Raw genomic sequence first — 23,309 nt, 5'->3', positions numbered from 1 at the left:
ATTTTAAGATGATATTTTTCTAATGAATTGAATATATAAGATTTTTTTTTCTATTTAATTAGAATTAAATATAGGATAGAATGAAAATTAACCCCTCACACAATTGCATTTTTTTTCATTTTAATTGTTAATATTAAAAAATAAAATTAAAACTGTTTTTATTGTGATAACTTTTTATTATCAATATATTTGTTTTAAGTTAAATTCTATCAAAATGATTTGAATTAAATCATTATAGGTCCAATCTAATTATTAGTGTTAAAGTTTAAGAACTCCATTGTGAAAGTTGAATGATAAAAATATATTTAATAACATTGATAACAATATTGAGATAATTTCTAAAAAAAATATATAGAAGTAAAACATCAACTACATAGAAAAAATAATGATCACCGATTAAAAGATATTCGTTCGATGTCTTTAAGCATGTAAAGCAATATCGTGTTTAACACTATAAAAACAATAGATTGCATGCACCACGACTAAAACGTTGCGAAAATATATAGTACAAGAAATCAACCAAATAATCTCATTATAAAAAAAATCAAGCTATACTACTTGATATAATATATGAAAAAAATGTTGATTTTATTCCATTTGATTGATTTTAATAGGTTGAATATTTGATTTTTAGAAGAGTTGATTATTTGTTTGTTTGTTTTATTTTCTACATAAAGTTAAATATTTGTTTTGAATGGTACTAAACGTGTTAATATAAATATATATTAAATATACTATAGCATATTTTATTTATCTGATCAAACAACATATTTTAATTTTAAGGCTTTATTTTTATTTTTTTTAAAAAAATAAAATTCGAATTAGATAATTTAAATTCAGTACACCATATCTCTTAATTATTGTATAATATATATACATGTTGAAAAAGATAACTAAAGTTATCTTCTAAAGATGAAGAATAATATATTTTACAACAAAAGATTAAGAATAACATACAAGCAGAATCTATTTGACTTTTTTATTAATTAAATTCCTCTTTTTTTAAAATTTTTTTAAATTGATTTCTAAAACTAAATTTTTTCTCAGATTTACAAATTTTAATATATATATTCTTAGGAAAACATATTTATTTTTTTGTGATCTGGTCAACTTTGCTTACATATGAAATTATGATTGTTTTTGTACCAATTAATGCATAATAAATTGCCAATATTATAATTAAGATAAAATTAAAAATTGACAATTCTCGTTAAATTTGTAGTTGCTGTGAAGAATATGTTACGAACTTCTAGTTAGTGGGCCGGGCCCAACCCAAATTAGTGGAAACATAGTCCAAAACTCCCTTTGTTTGAAGGAATAATTGGAGATATAACACGTTTTTCCCTGGTCATTTTGAAAAATGGTAAAACCACATTTTCTTACCATTTTTAGAAAATGATAAATTTTGGACGTGCATGGTATTTTTATAAAATATAAAAATACTCACATTCTCCAACTATAATTATTTTGTCTTTATAGTGTAATTAATTGTTATACTCAGGATAACTTCTTTCTAATATCTCAACACTTTACAATTCTTTCAACATTTTAACAACTTTATTCAATCTCACTCATTTCAAAATAACCAAATTAATTTCATATGAGATCGTATTTTGTTTATATTCTCCTTCTTGAAAATGCATGATGAAGATGAAAATTGAAACTTTAAATGGAACGGTAATCTGCAAAAGAAAGATGAAGATTAGGGTTTGCCCAATTGAAGAAGATAGAATCGAAAAAAAAAAATAGAAAATGGAAACGAAGAAAGATGGAGAATCGAAAAAAAGAAAAGAAAAATGTAGATCACAGCAACAATTTGAAAAATAGAGACGAAGAGTTCTGATTTTGATTGGACAATAATGTAGATGTAATTATATTTCAACATTTATTAAAGTGTAATTATGTTTCATTTTAACTTAAGAAAGTAGCTTGTACTCCATGTATGTATATAGAGGTATTTTGGACGTTTTAGCAAATTCTTATTTATTGTATTCTTTTTCGTTTTAGCAAAAATAACTCTCGATTATTTAAATTTAAGATTTATGGCTAAAAATGAATGAAATGAATCTCAAACTAAAAAAAATATTTAATTTTAATTTGACCTAATTAAAATGAATGTGTCAAAGTTGTCTTCCAATTTGTAAAGTAATATAATGAGAATCATCATCTTATCGAACTAATGTAAGATTTGGTTGTCATTTTCAACAATCGAGAATACGCATGTGAAATAATGCGTGAAAGATGTGTTAACGGAGAAACTAACTTTGTAATTTTAAGAGAAAAAGACATTTCTCAAATTTGTCTTCAAAACTATACCCTACATGTATAGACATTTTGAAACCAAATCTTCCTAAATCATTTTCACTTCAATGTGTTTTCTAATTAAAAAAGTAAATGCAGAATGAATCTACTTGTAGTATTAGTAAATCCAAAGAAAATATAAAAGGCTTTGTGAATGCATGAAGGGTAAAGACAATTAGTCTTTAGATCCTATCGTTTAACAGTTCTTCTATTCACATACTTTCTCCACAACTTCGTCACATCAACTAGCAGTTGTATAGGCTTAGACGATGACAACAATGACAACAACAATTGTTGAAGACAAAATTTGAATAAAAAAATGTATTTGACCTTCATGTGAATACAATAACAGTAAATTTTTCATTTGAGAAAGAATATGACCTACACGTGATGAAAATATTTGCACATCAATGTGGTGCTTATCTTAGAATTGGCCGACTTTTTCTTTGAGCTATCACGATATATCAACGTGTAATTAACCAAAGTCATTGTCCTAATAAAGTTTTGGAGTTGCACTTGGTCATGCATATATCCTTTGACAAATTGGGTTGAAGCATGTGAAGAATGTGTCTCGTTTGGTGTATTGCTAGGGTTGACTTCGACCGAGCACTTTTTTCTACCCATATATTTAAAGCATGAGAGAGATCATCCATTAGGTCTAGACATGTGTACGTATTTTACGTGGGATCGAGCATATTGAGCTAAACCAACCTCCTTTTCTAAGCTCATTTTGGTCTTAAAGTTACTATATTTTCAATCCAAATCTTTGTTATCTTTTTTACTTTAACGTTTGTATTTTTGTTTGACGTTGATTATTCTCTATTGTCTAAAAGTATCTCTAACAATATAAAATAAAAGCATATATGGAAAATGTTATTTCATTGGGGGAAAAAATAGAAAGGATAAAGAACAGAGAGTTATGTTTGGGGAGAGAACAAAACGTGTGGACTAGGGAATAGTGTATTAAAGGAAATAAAAGCAAAAAGACAAAGGAAAATATATGTGGAAAAGAGAAAATTGTATATATATATATATAAGATTGGTGAAGGATGGAATGAAATGAAAACCAAACCTAGGATATATATTAATATGCACTCTAGTTCATATTTGTAATTGATGTGTACTCAAAAAGAACTTTAACAAACATATATATATGGGATGAAATATTATGAGTTAAATCGAAAAGGAAAAGGAATGAATGGTTAGACCTTAGAAGGGAATAATATTGCATTGTATGAATGTGTAAAAAAATTATTGCTTTAGTAGAATCAAAAAATGAATTTTTAAAGTTTATTATTCATTTGGTTTGATACTTTGTAAAAGAAATTGACTATATATTGACTATATGTAAAGCTTAATGATCACAAAATATAAGTATATATATTGAAAAAAGTTTAGGACACACAATGAAATCACTTCCACTTTTTTCTTAAGAAAAGGAGATGTCATCGGTCAGAATCAAATATATTCTACTTTTGATTTGGTGTGGACTTACCAGTAACAAATTTATGTGGTAGAGATAGTAAAGAGTGGGAGGATATATAGATACTATTGTTATATTAATTCTTCCTTATTTAATTTTCATAACAAGTTAGGTTCGGTGAGAGTTGAATCATCGACGTTCGATATATATGATCTACTAAACTATATTTGAATTAATATTAAAACATACGTATCGACAAATTAATTATATTCCCTTTTGTTATATACTGTAAATCAAAATGTTCAACAGTGATATATATTAAAAATTTATTAAAACTTCCAAATTCCTTTTTAAATGTTAGTAAAACATAAAAATGCTAAATAATTATTAGTCTAAATAATTTTTATAAAATTTTCAAGCTTACCTAAATATCCCATAAAAGTGTCAAAAATTTAATATAACGTCATTTCATACTCATCAACATTCTCTCACTCGAGAGCTCAACATAATATACATGCATGAAGACCCGGTAAGTAGAAGTCAATTTTAATTATAATTGAGAAGGAAATAACATTATTTGAGTTGGCTTGAACATAATACCTTTCCTAGACCCCATACTCCTATATGTACATCTCAAAATACCTATTGATCCGACCACCTACTAGCTTTGATATCTAGTGGATAAGAGTAAATTTAACATTATATTATTCAACATCAAACTGAAAAAAGTTATCATTGTTCTATAGCACTAAACTATATTCAAATCAACAATCAATTGTGCATCCATTAATGAATAGAAAACTAGATAAGGGGAGGATGCATGTTTAGAAGATTATTCAATGCATATAAATCATAGTATTAGTAATTAATGTAAACAAATATTAAGTTTGATTCAAAAAAGGTTGGTTTTCAAACCCTAATATAATCATATAGACTTTAGGGTATCAAAAATTGAGATTTCTTGCCTGCCTTTTTCCCCCAAACCTTTTATACTGTCATCCACCAAAATTTCCATAATCATCATTAACATCCCAAATATATACATATAATTTTTTTTTTTTTAATGCAGTCATTAATCTACTCTAGTAATCTAATATAAGAATATATTAATTATTTTTTCTTTAACAGATTGCCCTTTTAATCTAAATCCATATCCATGTCCCTTTTCGATCTTCCAAAAGTTCAAAAATGATTTACACACAATTTTAATATTTTAGATAATTATTTTGTCTATTTTTATAACGAAAATTCGACCCTTACCAAAAAAAATCTTAATATTATTTATTTATTAATCTATAGTTGAATTCCGTGACTTTGTACCATGTTCACATCTAGAGAATAATATGAATGCATCCCACTAGTATAATATAAAGTATATATGTCCAAACATATTTAATCCCTTAATTTATATGTTTGCTACATTTTTTTAACTATTCTACTTTTATACATAGTGAGGAAAAATATTAAATATTGTTTTATAGGTGGATAATTCAAACATAACCCTAGCTAGTACTTAGAAAAGAAGAGTTAGGGTCCCAACCCACTTAGGGTTTTATCATTTACTTTTTTCCTTGTAGTTTTTTTTTTTTTTAATTATCATTATTACTTTTTAAAAAAGTTTTAATGTTAGAATGAGGTGACCTAAGTTATTATTTGAGATTTGACTTGAGACATGCACAAATAATAATAATAATAATAAAATTTCTTAAATTTATAATGGTGCTAGGTAGTAGAGGTAAATGTGTTTGCTTATTTAGGTTTTATTAGGGTTCTTTTAGCTTTATTTTGTCTGAGTCATAATTTTTTATCTTTTTCCATTGTAATTTTTCTTTAGTCCAAAGTTTGATATATAATAGTTTTGTGGTCTCCAATAGTCCAATATTACCTGTAGCCCTGTTTGATTTACGATATAATAATGTTTGGTAAGGTTTCTTAGACTTAATATAATTTGCAATATACTAGGACAATTATATAAAACTCAAATACCTAATTAATTAGGATGGCGATTTTAATTCATCTAACTAATGCATAATTGTTAAAAGTATATCTTATAATCCAAAAATGGTTTAATTTAGTAGCAAAGTTTAATCGAGAATATAAAGTAATTCATTAAAAGATTACAATACTTTTTTACTCTATTTCAAATTTACATGTATAAATGACATATACATTCAACATGTTTAGTTTTTTTTTTTTAAGAGAATGAAAAGATCTTATATATCAAATCTCAAATTCACTTTTTTTTTTTTTTTTTAATATTTGTGACATATAATCTTTAAAACGTAACCTTCATTCAAAAGTTTAGAATCCATCTCCTATCTTGTTAGATGATTTGTTACATTATCTAATTCACAGGATGAAAACATGTCAAGTAGATCTTGTCTTTTGCAAACTTAAGTGAGTTCACATATAAGTTTTTCAATTTGATTCGATTCTATTTACGTGTAAGGAAGCAACTGATCAAACCAACATGTGTAATGAGAAACTTGTGAAGGAATGTGGACCAAAACCCATAGAGATCATGGAAAAGAGAGAGAGAAGGGGCAGCTACGCACTTGGTTCCAAATTTGGCCAGCTTATAATGAATAGAAATATATACAAATTAAATACAATGGAATAATTGTATAATAATACCCCACAGCCTTAGCTATCATAAAAAGAAAAGAAAAAAAAAACTAAATGATCTCTCTTCACATTCTGATGGCTGACCATACCCCTCAGAAAATCTCCATCAACAAATCAAACAAAGATTCACCACACACATCCTCAAAACCCTAAGTTATCCCCTTTCACTATCACTCTCATCTTTTTCTCATAATAATTTAGTGTATAATTGTTTACAGTGTATAGGGATGCACATATGCTATATCTTCTAGTATATCTTCTCTAAGTGTTAGACGCTATATAATATTATAAACACATTTTTTCGGTCATTAAATTAAGTTCTTGGGTTGTTGTGTGAATGAATTTGTACTTGACAAAGTAGGCTAAAGGCCACGATAAGAGAGTGAAGATAAATGAAAAAAAAAAGTAGATTGCAAGTAATTCTTTCAATAAAATAATATACATGATTGTAACTTCTTACATGGTAACTTAAACTTCCTCCTAATCTTAAATTTGAACTTCATCCAACACTTAAACTTCTAAATTATTCTCCACTTAACAAATCATCCATCTCTGACTTTGGCATCATAAAGTTTTTTTTTTCTTCATGTCTTCTATTCTCCAAATTGTAACAATTTTGTGGTTGATGTCAACAAAAAAGTCTTGTGTGCTTTTTTTTGTTTTGTCCAAATTCATGCACAATCAATTAGTGAATTAACATAATATTAAAACGTAAAGTCCAAAGATCAATAATTTGAGACTTTAGGTCAATCGTTGATTTAACACTAAGGTAAAACATTTTCACGAGTATTTAATAATTTAGCACAAATAATATAGGGGAGAATAATAAATGGAGAAAATTTAGAGATGGCAACAAATTGATCAAAGGCACACACAAACCCTAAAAATGAGAATATATTGAGATGCATGGGTGAGAATTTTGGGGGGTAGGTATAGGTAGGTAGGGTAGTACTTGCCATGCATTATATGCAAGTAATGTTGTGATCTCATCACCATCCATCACCATCATAACAGAGAAAGAAGGGACCCATTCAAAGCTCCCCCCTTAATTTTTCTTCAAAAATTGAATGATTTTTACCTCAAAATTTTATATCTCATTTCCCCTTTCATCCTTTCCTTTCTACTTATTTTTCTTTTCTCCTTTTGGCCAAAACATTTTACACATGCCTTATCAAATTTAAATTACGTTTTCATCATTCAACTCGGTTAAAAAATCTTTTGTATTGATTTTTTCTTATAATAGAAAGTTAGTGTTCATACACCTTTCATCAAGGGTAAGAGTTGAGAAGCTCCCTTTGATGACCATTTATTTTGAAAATCAAGCTATTAATCAAACGAGACTAATCAAAAATTTTATCAGAAAATGAAGTGGAAGAAAACAATAATGAATGATAGAGTTTTGTTGTGTCTATCGTCATAATGTAATATATTACCTCGCTTTTTTTCATGTACTTTGGACAACCGTATATTTTTTTCAAAAAGAAAAATCAACTTTTCCTTCCTTTTGATCTGTCCTATCAAAACCTTCTTCATTGGCAAAGTATTTTAGGCCCCTCCCTCCTTCCAAATTCAATCACCATATCTCATCACAATCTCTCCAAATCTTGCTCTTCTACCCCCAAAATAACAATATAACCCTTCTTTTGTTTTTTTTTCACCCTCTTTCGTTATTCACGTTAGAAGTTCAAATAGTTCGCTATTATAATCAAAACACAAGATGTTTAGGACATGTTTAATAAGTCGACAATCGAAAAAACAAAAATTTATGAACAAGAAATTCAACGAAAACAAAGTTGTACTTCATGTCTTTAATTATATTAGATAACATATAATTTTTATAAACCATAAAACTAGCTATAGTGTTACTCACTAAACTAAACAAACTATTATTAGTTAGTTTATAAATTTGGTTTATGTTAAAGAGAGCATTATGATTATCATTTTGTGTTACCATGTAATACATATTTCTAATTTAACAAAAGCAATTGAGTCTATAAGATGGAGTAACTTATATGTTATCTTTTTAAATGCTTTTAAATTTTCAATTTCAAATTTAAGTAAACACACTAAAAACATAAAATGTATATCATTTTTTGGACTCGATTGATCTCTTAACATCTCGACTAATCTCGCATGAGAGACCTATCCAAAAGAGAGGGGAAAAAGGAGGAATTGTAGTCACTTGTAGATACATATGGATGTTAGATTGTTTGTTGGTTTGTGTTAAAGAAATAGAAGAGGGGGAATAGGGGTCCATTTTGGTTTGCAATTATGTTGATATTTAGGGTTTTATTATTACTATTATCATTACTTTTCTTGTGGTTGTTCTCAAATTTCAGATTTTGAAGCACCCTATTGTACAGACAGTACCCACAAAAGTAAGCCAACTTGCTTCACATGGGCTCCTTTGCCTCCATTATCATTACTTCCACACTCTCTCATTTGAATTTCCCCATTTCCCTTATACCACTCTTCTTTCTCATTTTCTCTTATCTCTGTTCATATTCATCGCGAAACTACTAGTAAACGAGTTTAATTCTAAGAAAAGTTACATTATTATCGTTGATGATTCTCGAGTAGTTTTTAAAAATTATCGTGTCTCACTCTCCAATTTGAATTTTCCAATTCTCTTATACACTCCTCAATCTTCTTTTACATTTCCTCTATCTTGATTCATATTCATCACGAAACCACTAGTAAACGGGTTTAATTCTAAAAAAAAGTTGCACTAATATAAAATGAATGATTCTCAAATTTTAAAAACCATCAAAATATGCATGTAATATAATTTTAGTCTCAAAATTTTCAAAATCATTATATGTTGCATTTTAACAAGTAACGTGTCTTGCAAATTAATTGTGTTGCAAGGTATGTACTTATCTATTGCAACAATTGCGACAATGGATATATCGATTGTAATATATATGTTAGTGACAATTTGAAAATATGTTAATATAACATAATTTTTTCTATTGTATATATAAACTTGCATCAATTTCTATATCGTTGCACATAACAATTGCAATTAAACTATACCTACCACGCTTTTGTTATATGTTCTTATTATAAAGGTTATTGCAGTAGCATTATATACAATCAGTACATTATCCAAAACGTGTAATGATTGTTGGAAGAATAGACTCTATTGACACAATTGCTACAAAATATGAGATCGAAGTGTCGAGTTGGAAATTATGTGATTATTAACAATAAGTGCAGTTGTATAAATCAACTGCAACAGTTTTACACAACTATTGCAAATGAAACGTTGTCATACATATCAATATTGTCGTCGATATATATTAGTAGATGCATGTATTGTTACGTATATGATTGCAAAAGGATAAATTCTTCAAGCACTTTTAAAACCACTGGCTGCTAAACACTTTTTTCCCTCCCTTTGTTTCAACACTTTTCCTCCCTTGTTAGACTTTACATTTTATACACCTAATTAGTTGTGATTTTCATATTTGCAAATAAAGTGAAAAATATTTAGCATAAAAAAGAAGAAGAAAAATTCTCATTGTCAATTAAAAAAGGATAGGAAATAAAAAAAAGAGAATCTTCATATTTCTAAAAGTTAATAATAATATATTTGGTATTCTTACCTCATTAGACATATATAAAGTACTTTAGAAACACATGCTCAAAATAGAAAGGTGATTTCTTTTTCCCTTTTACCTAAGCAACCAAGGAAATGAAAGTTGATAAAAATTAATAATAATTAAATAATAACATTGTTTCATAAAATAAAGTAAAAAGTAAATGATAACATTTAATCTAATGATTAACTAAAGTATATAATTTACTACCTTATAATTTTCAAATTTCAAAATTGAAATCTTGCTGGAATACATTAGAGAAAAAATGTTTTTCTATTTATTCAAAAAGTATTTTAAAGGTTATTTATCAATAATCATTTTGAATTTTTTTCAAATATCTTACTTCATATAACATTAACTACTCTATCTTTAATATCAACTTTTTAAGAGTAATAGTTGAGCAAATTAAACACATTTTTATTAACACTAAAATAGATCATAAGAGCTCTTTTTGTACACTTTCTTCTCTAATTAATTTATTCGTATCATTAATTTAAATAATATTCATTTGGGTGTTCTAATATTACTTTTAACTTTAGTCATTTTTGTTCATATACTCTTGAAAAGTAATCCATTTTAGTTCTTTCATTTTCAATTTTAACGAATAAAAACAAAAAGGAAATTATAAAGCTATTTATGAAGGACTAAAATGAGACAAAATTAAAAATACAACCAACGTTAAAATGAACATTTTCCAAATGAAGGGACTGAAACATATGAAAGTTATTCTAACTTCAAATTAATATTAGAGTTTATGTAATTTAACTTTTATTTTTTTATTACATTTTAAAATTAATTGAAGTCATGTGTAAGATGAAATATTGAAAATGAATTTAAAAAAAAAAGAAAATAGAGTAAGAAAGAAAAGAAAAAGAGTTGAAATGGAACAACTCAACAAAAGCGTGAAGTATAAAGTTAAATAGTGTTCTCTTTTCTCTCTTTGTCTACACGTGTGCGTCATTCCACATCACACGTGACTTCAAAACCCCTCAACTGACGTCATTTCTCTTTTCTCTTTTTTTCTTTTTTTTCATATTCAAATTATTGTTATGTGTTTATTCTTACTAGTAAGTCAATGTTGGTGTTATTTGAAAATATCTACATCTTAATTTTATGAAAACATTGATCTCTAATAATATTAATGGAAAATTATATACATAGAAGGATTGTAATAATAAATTAAAATTTGTAAAAAAAAAAGTGCTAAAACAAATTAACATGCCATGCATGATTCTTATTTGATGTATAATAGTGACGTTTTGTTGGTTATATATATATTTTATGTTTGGTAAATTTTTTACGATAGAATGAAACATCAATTTGTATACCTTTCATGTCAATATCGAATTTATGAAAATATATAAATATCAATTAACAAAATTTTAATACTACATTGTATAAAACAAGCATCTACTTATATATTTCTATAATCGTATGATTTTATCTACGCGTTAAACATTAAATTCACCCAAATATTTTATATCATATTGGAGATTGTAATTCTTACTTCTTATATATTATGAAGTCTTTGACCGATCTTGAGTGATCCTCTCCTTATTCTTTCATTAGAGCAAACCCACGTCGGATAAGCTCATCCTACCACAAATCACAATAACTATGTCATCAAGGTACAACAAAATGATTAAGTATAAGAAAGACGTGTCTACATTATGGAAATATATTGGAAGAGTTAAATTAGTAAATAGGAAAAGGGTGTGACGTATGATTTTGAATATATTCTTTTTGATGAGGTAAAAAGTATATGATATATTCTAAAATATACTTTTTGGTATGTTCCAAACGGCCCTAAGGAATTGAGTGTAGTGTCCAATAATTGGAAGGGCTATACTTTTTTCTCGTGTGTAGTGCAATAGGAAAATTATTAGAAGGAAAGACCAAATATTAAATCTCAACCGTTCATCAATCTCCAGCCATGAAATATAATATATATTGAAATTGGAATAATGGGAAACAGCTAAACAAAAATGGAGGGAACCAAAATATTATTGTATTTAGTATGATGGGGAATTATTGACTTTTTTCTCATCATATACTTCGTCCTATTCATGTATAATCGCATTAGACTTAACTTTACGATGAACAATCTCTGATAATCGTGATTGTGTTAATAAAGATTAATTAAACTTGTGATAATTTCATTTAGAAAACAAAATATACGATCTGTTGATTAATCTCAAAACGAAAAACAAAACCCTCGAAATTGCTTATAATAATTTATATAACTTTATTTTCTTTTCGATTAATATAAAATTTTCAAGTCCACATAATATTTAGAGCCATTTAATTATGTGTTTGAAAGATATATAAAAGTTGATGGTATTAATAGGGTTTAGCTACTATTATTCAATGCATTTACAAACTTATATATGTGTGTAGGGTTGGTCACATATACTTTGAGTATTATGTGTTTAGAACTTTAAATTGTAATATAAGATGTAGTGGGAAGGAGAAAAGAAACAATAACAGGAGTACTTATGTATTAGGGCTATATATATATATATATATAGTCTTGAATTTTAATTTTTTTTTATTTTAACCTTTAAAGTTGTTGTTTATTTTAAACCTATTGAAAAGTTTTTGTATCTATTATTTAGTGATAACAAATCTAAACACATTCACATGGAAAAAAAATATATACAAAGACATGATATGACACATTGCCTATGAACTATACATGTTGTCATTTTCAATAATCTCACAATCTTAATCTTTTTTGTCCTTTCATATACAATTTTTTTCGCCTAACCCTAACTTTCAAGTTTACTTCCCATATGTTTTTAGATTCGTTTCATCTAGAAGTGTAACAATCGAAAGTCTTAAAAAGTCTTTAAAAGATCATTTTGAAAAGAAAAATTAAGTCAAACTTTGGAAGGGTATATAATTGAAACACCAATACCATGCTTCATAGAGATGGTTTTGAAAAGTGAACTAAATTCTATAATATTCATGGTTATAGAAGTATATATATATTATATATAATATGATGGAAATAAAAAATTGTATATGAGCACGTGATATGGTTTATTTTGGTTGGTTGGATCCCCATAAAGATTTGAGAGTATCTTTACACATTTAGTCCCCCCCATGACTTATCCATCTCTTCTTTTTGATATTGATTTGTATACACTCAAAGCTTTTTCTTCTGCCCCTTTTTTCTCTCTCTATCTCTCTCTATGGGAAAGGAAAAGAAAGGGGGGAAGGCTTTCTCTTGTGTACAATTGTCTATCACTTGGTTAGGCACACAACCAAACTATCACTATTTGTGCATGTGCCAACAAATGTACCTTTATTTTACTTGTTTTATATATAGCTCTATCTCGGAGAGAGAAGGGTAACTAGATCGTTTGAATCAGTTAGAAAAAAGAAAAGAAAAGAATAATCGATTAGACTGTTTTTGTCCATAGTTGAAATTTGTGTAACGAAAGGTCTGCTTAAAATGACTTTCTTTCTGTGCATAAATAACAATTTATCTAAGCACTTAAAAAGGACATTCTCCAAATAGGCAATGAAAAGCGTCGGTCATAATCATAGTTGGATTTTATTGAGTTTGAGATTGAAGAATGCTTGATTGGTGTCTAAATCACAAAATTAGGGTTAATTTCATAAAGTAATAGGTTTGAATTGAATCCATATATAGAAAAATCATAGAAACGAGTCTTTATAGTTGAGCTAGGATCAGGTTGACAACACTTTTTAGACATAAATCAATTGTTTTAGTTATCGTAAATTTCTTAAACTCAAATATAGCCTCAATTAACTAAAAGTTTGTTTAGACTATTTGGGTCATTTATTTACGTTATGTTTGATAACTATTTGATTTTTTATTTTCTAGTTTATGAAAGTTAAACTTATAACCGTAAACACTACTTATTTGTTTTGTTATCTAATTTAAGTTATTGTTTTAACCTAAATTTTAGAGAAAGAGAGAGTTTTGAAAATTTAATGGATGGATAGAGTTTTCAAAACTTGGTAATAATTTAGGTGTTTTCTTGTGAAAGGAGAGAATCAATTGTAGGGTAGAATTTATGAGAAAACAAACCTAACTTTTGAAAATTGAAAACCAAAAACAAAACCAAACTTTAGTTTCTTGTTTTGAAAAGTGAACTAAATGTGTTGAGTGCATGAACTATACTATACCTATTTATTGACATTTTTATATTATTCACATAATATAATTCTACATTTTAAAATTCTAAACGTATGAAAAAAAAACATTGTTTATTCAAAATTTACACTATAGTTAGATCACAAAATCTCAAATTCAGAATACACATAACTTACCTAATACATATTTTAACTTTTATCAACCTCAATGAATTATAAACTCTAAACAAAATCCATAATAATCCAACCCAGTTTATATGAGTTCGGTTGGGTCATTCAAATTCTCTTTCCATAACTACACTGACCGTCCCGATCAATCAACCTTATCTCTAGTAATCAATAAAATCCATATATAAATATATAACCTAAGCTTGTAAACATTTGTAGTGGCCGAAAGCACACCACACAACATATATTATTCCCATGGCATTGCATGTGAAGAAAACATAAAGCCCAAAAGAAAAACATTAATATAATAATAAAAATGAAGTGATCACTTTAGTTCTCATGCAAAATTCTTTCTAATTGATATATACTATATAGTACTAAATCATAATAATAAATTAATGTAAAGATTATTATTGTTGATAATAGTTGATTATATATGTTCTAATTCCGACAGCATGGGACTGACAACCCTAATTTGTCTCCAATATAAAAATAATAATATTAATTTCTACAAAAGGAGAAATTTTTTTTTATTCAAAACCATATAATAAAATAATTATAATATGTTGCTTTTTAAAATTATGTAATATTATTTTAATGGAAAACCAATGGGAGTGAGTTGTGTCAATAACCCAATAATAGATGGGGGCAATTGCACTTAGGGTCCAATATAATTAAATAGAATTTCTTTAGTCCCATTTTAGCTCCCTAAAGATCCAACAATTCCCTAAAATATTCTCTATGTTTCTCTCCTCTTTTTACATTACACACACTTATTAATTAATTAATTAATTATCTTTTCTTTATATGTAATAAATTAAAGTAAAAAAGTGTTTGAGAGAATAATAATATAGATGCTACCTCCTTTTTATTTTATTATTATTATTTTGTGTTATGATAGTGGTTCCTAAGATTATATTTACATCGAGATTTGAATAAGTGCTAAATTTTTATAGATTGTTTTTTGAAAAACGATAAACGATTATGACAATATCTCGAACGTTTTTTTTTAAATCTTTGGCTTGGTAAAATAAAATTATATTTGATTTAATTCACTAAAATCCTTTCTAAATGTTGAGATGATTTTAAACCCTACTAGCTTTTAGATCTTTCTATCAACCTAGGTGTAATATCTAATAAAATTTAATTTTTGAAATTATCAATTAAACTTAGTTTTTTAATATATCTATTTTAAACAATTATTTGATAATTATAAATTATTAAGTACAATTTTAGTTATTATATCTAAAATACGATAGTTTAGTGTTTATTTACAAAAAAAAAAAAGATGTAAATAAGTATAAAATTGGAATTTAGAACCATTGTCAACAATTATTTTAAAGTTAAAAGAATTCCAAAATAACATAAATTATAGATTTGTTGTGCAAAAGTTATATTTAATTTAATGTTATTGTTGTTGAAATTGGAAAATTCCTTGTAAATGTTATAAAAAGGGAAATCTCAAAGATTCTTTTGACCATTTACTCAAGTGGTGACCAACTCCACATTGGCTTTTCACACAATTTAATTTGAAAGATTTTTCGTATCTTTTTTATTCTCATATTTGGATTTATTCCAATCACAACAAATTAAATACAAATCCATAGATTCAATAGGGAAAATCCCCCCAACCCTAAGTATGAACAAATTAATTAAATCATCTGCCCACTTGAGTTTTGTTAGCTTTCAATATGACGAATAAGAAGTTGTCACACATTCATCTTAATTTAGTTATTATCATTTGGTCAATTATTTTTGTTTACAATATGACAAACAAGTACTATATTAAATATCAAAACCACATAGAGTTTAATTAACAAGATGAACTCATGTCTATGAAATTTCCCTATTGAAATTTTGGAATTACTATATTGATGAAATTGGGATCTTAGTTGAAATTAATAACAAATCTTTTTATTCTTAGTCAACACACCATGTTTATCCCCATGTGTATTTTAGGTTTTATTAATATTTTAATGACTTAAACTTGCAATAAATCTCAATAAAGTTAGTCCTTAACAAAAGTTTACTTTTATGGAATTTGGTTTTCTTAACCCACAATCCCAATAAATAAATAGATAAATGAAAATGGTTTTGAGTCTTAAAATTAAAGAAGAAGAATTGTTTTGGTTGTTTAGTTGTTTTTTTTGACATAAACCATATGTAGTTTATATATATATATTTTTTGTATTTGAAGAAACCCTTCAAAGAATAAGATTTATTTGTACTTTTAAATTGTAGAGATTATGTCGGATAAAACTTCATTCAACTAATAATGGTATTAGTTAGAGTCTCTCAACTTTTAATTTATAAATGTATCCATTCATACCCATCCTCTAAATTCATTCAACCAATAGTATATGAATTTTCTTATTTTAGTCGATTAGACTTCTAAAAAAACTTCTAAAACTTTTATAAGCAAATGAATATTTTACCTTTCATTGTAATTATGTTTGAAAACCATTCCATGTATTTAACTCTCAAATGTGCATAGACTTTTTTAAATACCAAAGTTAGAATTAGTAGAAGAATTTCAATTGATTCATAAATTTATCTAATAAAATATATAATTTCTTTTTGATAGAATACAATAAACTAAAATAAACTTCATATGGATATATTTAATAATAACCCATAAATTAACACAAGAACAAAAAAAAAAAATTAGAGATTTAATTAAAACAAACTCCAAACAAACAACTTGAAGGTATAGAGTGATGAATTCATAAAAATATTTATTTAATGACAAAACTCCAAAAGAAAAAAAAAAAGAAAAAAGGTATTGAAAATGGTTGGAGTTTGAAGAATATTTTACTTGGGATTGTGGAGATTGACCAAACGGACTACGATGTTGGACCTTCATTGAACATCCAACGGTCCTTATTTCGTCAAAGTGAACCCCAGCTTTTTACGATTTTACCCTCAATTCTCCACCGTTCATTTCAACATAACACACGCCCGTGACGTCCCTTCGATTTTCACTCACTTTCTTCCTTTCCTTTCCCACATGCATATCTCCCTTTTTTTTTTCTTCAATCAAATAAAATAAATTATTTCACCCCGTAGAATTTTAAATTTTATTATATTTTTATGTTTATTCATTTTATAATTTTAAATTCTACTCGAGATGAACACAGATAGATTTCTACAATGTCTATGAATGTGACATTGATAAAATTTTGCTATATTTAATAGAATTTAGAATTTTGTTATATTAATATCTAACATTGATATAATTTGTAAATAATTGGGCTCCTGGTACGATTTTTGAAAATATTTAGATAAAATATTATCATGATTTATATATATATAATCTCCTTTCTATTTTAGTTGTTTTTGTACTCTAAAGCATCCAAGTTTAATTCATATATATATATATATATATATATATACTTCTTATATATCTTAAATTTAATATGATTCATGTACAATATGTTGTTATATGTCTTCCAATACATCTTGATTTTCTTCGCCAATTGGGAGATGTTTGCTTTAGCTTCCTACCTTAAATTTAGCACTTCAATTTTTTTAATTAAAATTTGTTAAATTATAGTATTAATTTTCATTCACGATATTTTTTCAAATTTTAGTAAGAAAAAACTTATATTGACTTTTAAAAAAATTAACAACAAAACAAACGTGTTTTATTTTAAAAATTTGTCGAAAGCATAGAGAATAAAATGGAATAAAATCCAAACAAAAGTATATATACTTTAGCTTTACTGTCATTATCAAAGTAATTTTTAAAAAAATAATTTTAAATTATAAAACTACGTTAATATTAGGATTAAAATGAAATGGACTAAAAAAATAGAACGATTAAAATGATATTAATAGAAAAGTAAAATAATGTAAATAACCCCAACTGGTTGCATATGAAGTCCTTTTCATGTAATCAATCTAATCCACTATAAAGATTTTATATCTTAAATTTCATCCCAAAAATATACATTTCTTTCCAAAGCTTTTTATTTCTCATATTTCATAGCTACTCTTTTGGGAAGTAATAAAGAATCACAAGAGAGACGTGCCAATTAGTCAAAAAGATATTATATATATATATATATATATATATATTTTCCCTCTCAAAATAAAAAAAGAAAAGGAAGAAACTTTCTACTTTTCCATAACTTGTATGATATATATCCACATGTATACTATAACTATATAACTTGTATATTGATATTTCCAATATTCGTTTATCGACATTTTAAACATTACTTAATGTCAAAGCGTAATTTTTTAATATATATATAGCAACTGAAATTTAACATATCATAAAAGTTAATTAACAAAACGATTTTTCATGCATTAAAGCAAAACTTGCTTTAAGGAAAATAATTTCAAATTTCAATTATCAGGTAACAAAGTGAATTTGACATACGTATAATAAATGGGGCAAAGAAAATGTCACTGAATTATATGCTACTTGTCACATTTCACATTATAATTAATTGTCATATCTCTAGCTATCACCAAATACTATATATGTTTGTCATTTAAAGGAATTTAAAAATAACAAATATCTTATATTATTACCAATCTTGACGTGAAGAGTAAAACAATTATCACGGCATATCCTCTATTTAATATAAATTTTCTTGACATTCAAATGTTGAAGTAGTGTATCAATCATGAGTTGAGATTATGTAATCGAACACTTGCCCTATTAAAAAAACAAAAAGTCTAAAATCAAAATTTGGCTATAAATACCTTCGAGTTGCCTTCACTTTTCTCTTGCCAACTCAAAATCACAATCCTCTTCTCTCTCTAAAAAATATGGCCATCAACTTTCCCATTCCAACTAATTTCATAGACATGGTTTTCAATATCAACCGTCTCAAATCCTTCTTGACCGAATCCTTTTTCTCCGACCACCTCCCCACCCATCTCCGCCACGACTCCACCGCCCTCTCCTCTGCTGCTACCGACTTCGGTCACCTCGTCACCAGCACACCCGCCGCCGTCCTCTTCCCCACCTCCATAAACGACCTCGTTACTTTACTCAAACTCGCCAACTCCCGTTCTGTTCCTTTCAACGTTGCCGCCAAGGGCTGCGGCCACTCCGTCCACGGCCAGGCCATGGCCGAAAATGGGGTTGTCGTTGAAATGACTTCCTTGAACAATAATCCCTCCAGAATCTCTATCTCTGGCTCCGCCGATGCCGGATTCTTCGCCGACGTCGGTGGTGAACAGATGTGGATCGATGTACTTACTGCTACTCTTAAACATGGACTTGCTCCGCCGTCTTGGACGGATTATCTTTATCTTACCGTCGGCGGGACGTTGTCGAATGCCGGAATCAGCGGCCAAACATTTCGTTATGGCCCGCAAATTTGTAATGTTCTTGAACTCGACGTGGTTACAGGTACTTTAATCAAATTACTACTCAACTCAAAAAGCTTATCAGTTTCATACTGCAAATTCTTTTTCAATTTGTTAACTTATGGGAATTTCAAAATGATAATTGAAGTGTTTCCAAACCTATTAAAATTAGTTTTTGGAGTACTTTCAAAGGTTAAAAATGAAATCAATTTTACATAAAAATAAGTTTTGAAAAAACACATTTTCTAGAAAAATACATAGCCAAATTCTTCTCATATTTTTCTTAAAAAATATATATACTTCAACTTTTTCCCACTTTGTGTTTAATTGGAGAGTAGAAATATTGTACAAAAGGATAAGTAAAATTCTCAATATTCCATCTCTTAATTTTCAAAATTCTGGTTGGATATATTATTTTCCAATTAAACACATTAAAAACAGAAGAAGAAAAGCTTAAACTACACACTTTACAGCCTATCATGTTGTACAATCACACGTAGCAAAGTTATTTATATTTAAAATTAAAAAGAGATCGTATTTTTCAGAAGACAAAATAATAATTATATTCAAGTTTAAATTTGTTGTTGCATGTTGTTGTTTTGTTAGGAAAAGGAGATATTGTAAGCTGTTCAGCAGAAAAAAACAATGAACTCTTCAACTCAGTCCTGGGTGGTTTAGGCCAATTTGGTATCATTGTTAGAGCTAGGATTCCCTTATTCCCAGCTCCAAACAGGGTACAATTTTTTAAAAACTCTTTTGTGTTTAAAATTTATTCACCCATCGTCAAAATTAAATATTAATTCATTGTGATTTGTTTTTTTAGGTTAAGTGGGTTAGAATGTTGTACAACAATTTTGATGAGTTTGTGAAAGATCAAGAAAAATTAATCTTAAAGAATAGTAATGATGATGGAGGATTGAACTATTTAGAGGGTTTGCTTCTAATGCATGATGGCCCCCCAGACAATTGGAGATCCTCTTTTTTTCCACCTTCTCATCACTCTACAATCATCTCTTTGGTTAACCAACACTCCATTATATACTGCCTAGAAGTTGCTAAGTATTACGACGATCGCTCTCGACATACCATCGACAAGGTACATTCTCTAATCATCGTCCCTCATGTCCCCTCTCCAGATCATCACGTGTTTCTATCTTTAACCCTAGCTAGGCTAAAACATGACCTTGTTTCAATTTCGTTTTTATTAAACACACATGTATGCGTTCACTTGCTTGTCAACGTTGTTATGTTTCTTAAAATAATTCAAAGTTAAATAGTAAATTTGGTTTTTAAAGTTTTGAAAAACGTCATTAATTTAGTCCTCATTGTTTATAATAATTAGAGTTTAGTCCTTATGATTTCATAAAAAAACTACATCATAAATAGTCTATACGTACGATGGAGACTATTTTGGAAAGATTTTATCCAATTATAGGGACTAAAATTTTAATTTTAAAATTATAAGGACATAAATTTTAACTTTCTCCCGAACATAAAAACCAAATTTATAACGTAAGTTGAAGTGGTTGTATGTTTGTTTATAAGCTAACTAGCTAGATTAAATTTTAACTTTTTCTCTAAACAATCATTTTTTTTCCTTTTTCTCGTTTGTGTAGGAGCTTGATAATTTGTTGAAAGGGTTAAATTTTCTACCGGGATACAAATTCGAGAAAGACGTATCATACGTTGAATTCTTAAACAGGGTTCGAGGTGGAGAATTGAGTCTCCGATCTCAAGGGTTATGGGACGTTCCTCATCCATGGTTAAATCTCTTCGTACCGAAATCTCGTATCGCCGAATTCAACTCGGGTGTTTTTAAGGACATTATTCTCAAAAGAAAAATTGCCAATGGACCTATACTCATCTACCCCATGAATAGAAACAAGTAGTTAACTAAATCAATTCCTCATTAGTTTAATTTATGTAATTGAAACCATATGAAACTTATTTGTATAATATTTATGTATACAGGTGGGATGATAAAATGTCAGCAGTTATACCAGAAGAAGAAGTATTTTACACAATAGGGTTTTTGAATTCAAGTGGATATGATAATTGGGAAGCCGTCGAAGAACAAAACAAAGACATATTAAGGTTCTGTGATAGTGTGGATATGAAGATCAAGCAATATCTTCCTCATTATAATACAAAAGAAGATTGGGAAAAACATTTTGGAAATAAGTGGAAAATTATTCAAGATAGAAAAAATCAATTTGATCCTAAAATGATTTTGTCTCCTGGACAAAAAATTTTTAATTCTTGAAGTCTTTTTTCTTTCTTTCAAAATTATTATTATTATTATTATTAATATATTATTCTCTTTAAATTTTTCTTCTTCTTTCTTTTGGGTCTAGGGACTATCAAGGAATATTTGGTGTATGTATTATAATTATGTAATATTTATTGGAATTAGAATTTGAATTTTCAATTGTCTCTATTACAGTACGTGATAGAGTCAATTTTAGTTGATATGTTCCCATGTCAAATATTACTTTTATATATCTTTATGAATTTGATATCGATATCAATACAATAGATGAACAACCAATTTCAGTGTATAGATAAAAAAAAGGTGAATGAAACAAAAATACTAAGCAATAACACATTACTATTTGTGATTTGATTTTATCATTATTTAGAAAAATCTATCAATATTGACATTTTATTGATAATTTTATAAATTTAAGATTTTTTTTCACATCAACCACATCTTAAACTAATTTGCTATCACATCAATATCTTAGGGTGTATAGAAGAAGACTATATTTTTAAAATAAAAAATAAAAGAGGATCGTGAAAAAGTGCTTAACTTAAAGAAAAAAAAAACAAAATAATTGCATAGGGTTGGAGAGATTGAACCTTAAACAAAGGTCGATGTAGTAGACATTAATACCCATTTAATTATATAAGCTTAGAGATATAGAATAAAAATATCTTATTCTTATAATTAACACTCCTTATCTACACACCCTAAAAGTTAAATATTTTTCTTTTCATATATTATAAGTTAAAAATCTCAATGGTCCATATCATTAGTGAAAACATACATATTCGATGGATTTCAATAGATATATAGCATTTTTAGCGATAATAATTTAGTGCAATGCCAATATTTTTTTAAGAATTATAAATATAGTAAAATTTGGATAGACTATTGTTCATAGATTTTTTTTTCTTTTTCCACATATAGTCTATCCACTAGTAGCTTATGAGAAGTAAGATCTAAACTTTCATATATTTGTAAATTATGTAAATTATGTGTGAAAGTATGGAAGAATTTTATAGGTGCACTTCTCCTCGTATTAAAAAATTAGAATGAATTAATATGATGTGGCAAAAAGAGACATTATGTGTGGCCTAATTCCCATAATTATATTATTGCATTAAAAGTATTATAAGTGGGATTAATAATTAATAAAAGTAAGTTTTAGAAGGCACGTGGGGGGGCCTGTCGCCTTATAATTACAATATGGCGACACAAAAACAGTGCCAATAGACCATATCATATAATATAATTCATACTATATACTAAAAAGTTGATTATTGTTATTTATTAGTTATATCTATATATATATATATTTGTTTCTTTTCTCTTTCTAATTAAATGTTTCCAGAGGCCATCCGACCATAATCTCAAATCATATTTATTTATTAGATAGACTTTTTTTTAGCTTTTAAGTTTTTTAATTTATACTTTTTCAAATCATCAAATAAAAAGAAATTCATGTCTATAGAAAACT

The 23,309-nt window shown here is 27.2% G+C and overlaps 1 protein-coding gene across 1 annotated transcript; it reads left to right on the top strand.

Annotated features, from left to right (window-relative positions):
* Positions 1-18,967: 18,967 nt before the first annotated feature.
* LOC101222481 (cytokinin dehydrogenase 3) lies at positions 18,968-22,040 on the top strand. The gene is made up of 5 exons (XM_004143955.3): positions 18,968-19,612; positions 20,176-20,303; positions 20,393-20,665; positions 21,186-21,454; positions 21,541-22,040. Exons 1-5 carry the CDS (start codon positions 19,024-19,026, stop codon positions 21,830-21,832), a joined length of 1,551 nt encoding a protein of 516 aa, XP_004144003.2. The 5' UTR covers positions 18,968-19,023; the 3' UTR covers positions 21,833-22,040.
* Positions 22,041-23,309: the final 1,269 nt, after the last annotated feature.

The sequence above is a fragment of the Cucumis sativus genome, chromosome 1, assembly GCF_000004075.3.
Source record: "Cucumis sativus cultivar 9930 chromosome 1, Cucumber_9930_V3, whole genome shotgun sequence".
Lineage (NCBI taxonomy): Eukaryota > Viridiplantae > Streptophyta > Magnoliopsida > Cucurbitales > Cucurbitaceae > Cucumis > Cucumis sativus.
Note: the sequence above shows the minus strand (reverse complement) of the source record. Positions and strands in the feature narration are given on the sequence as shown.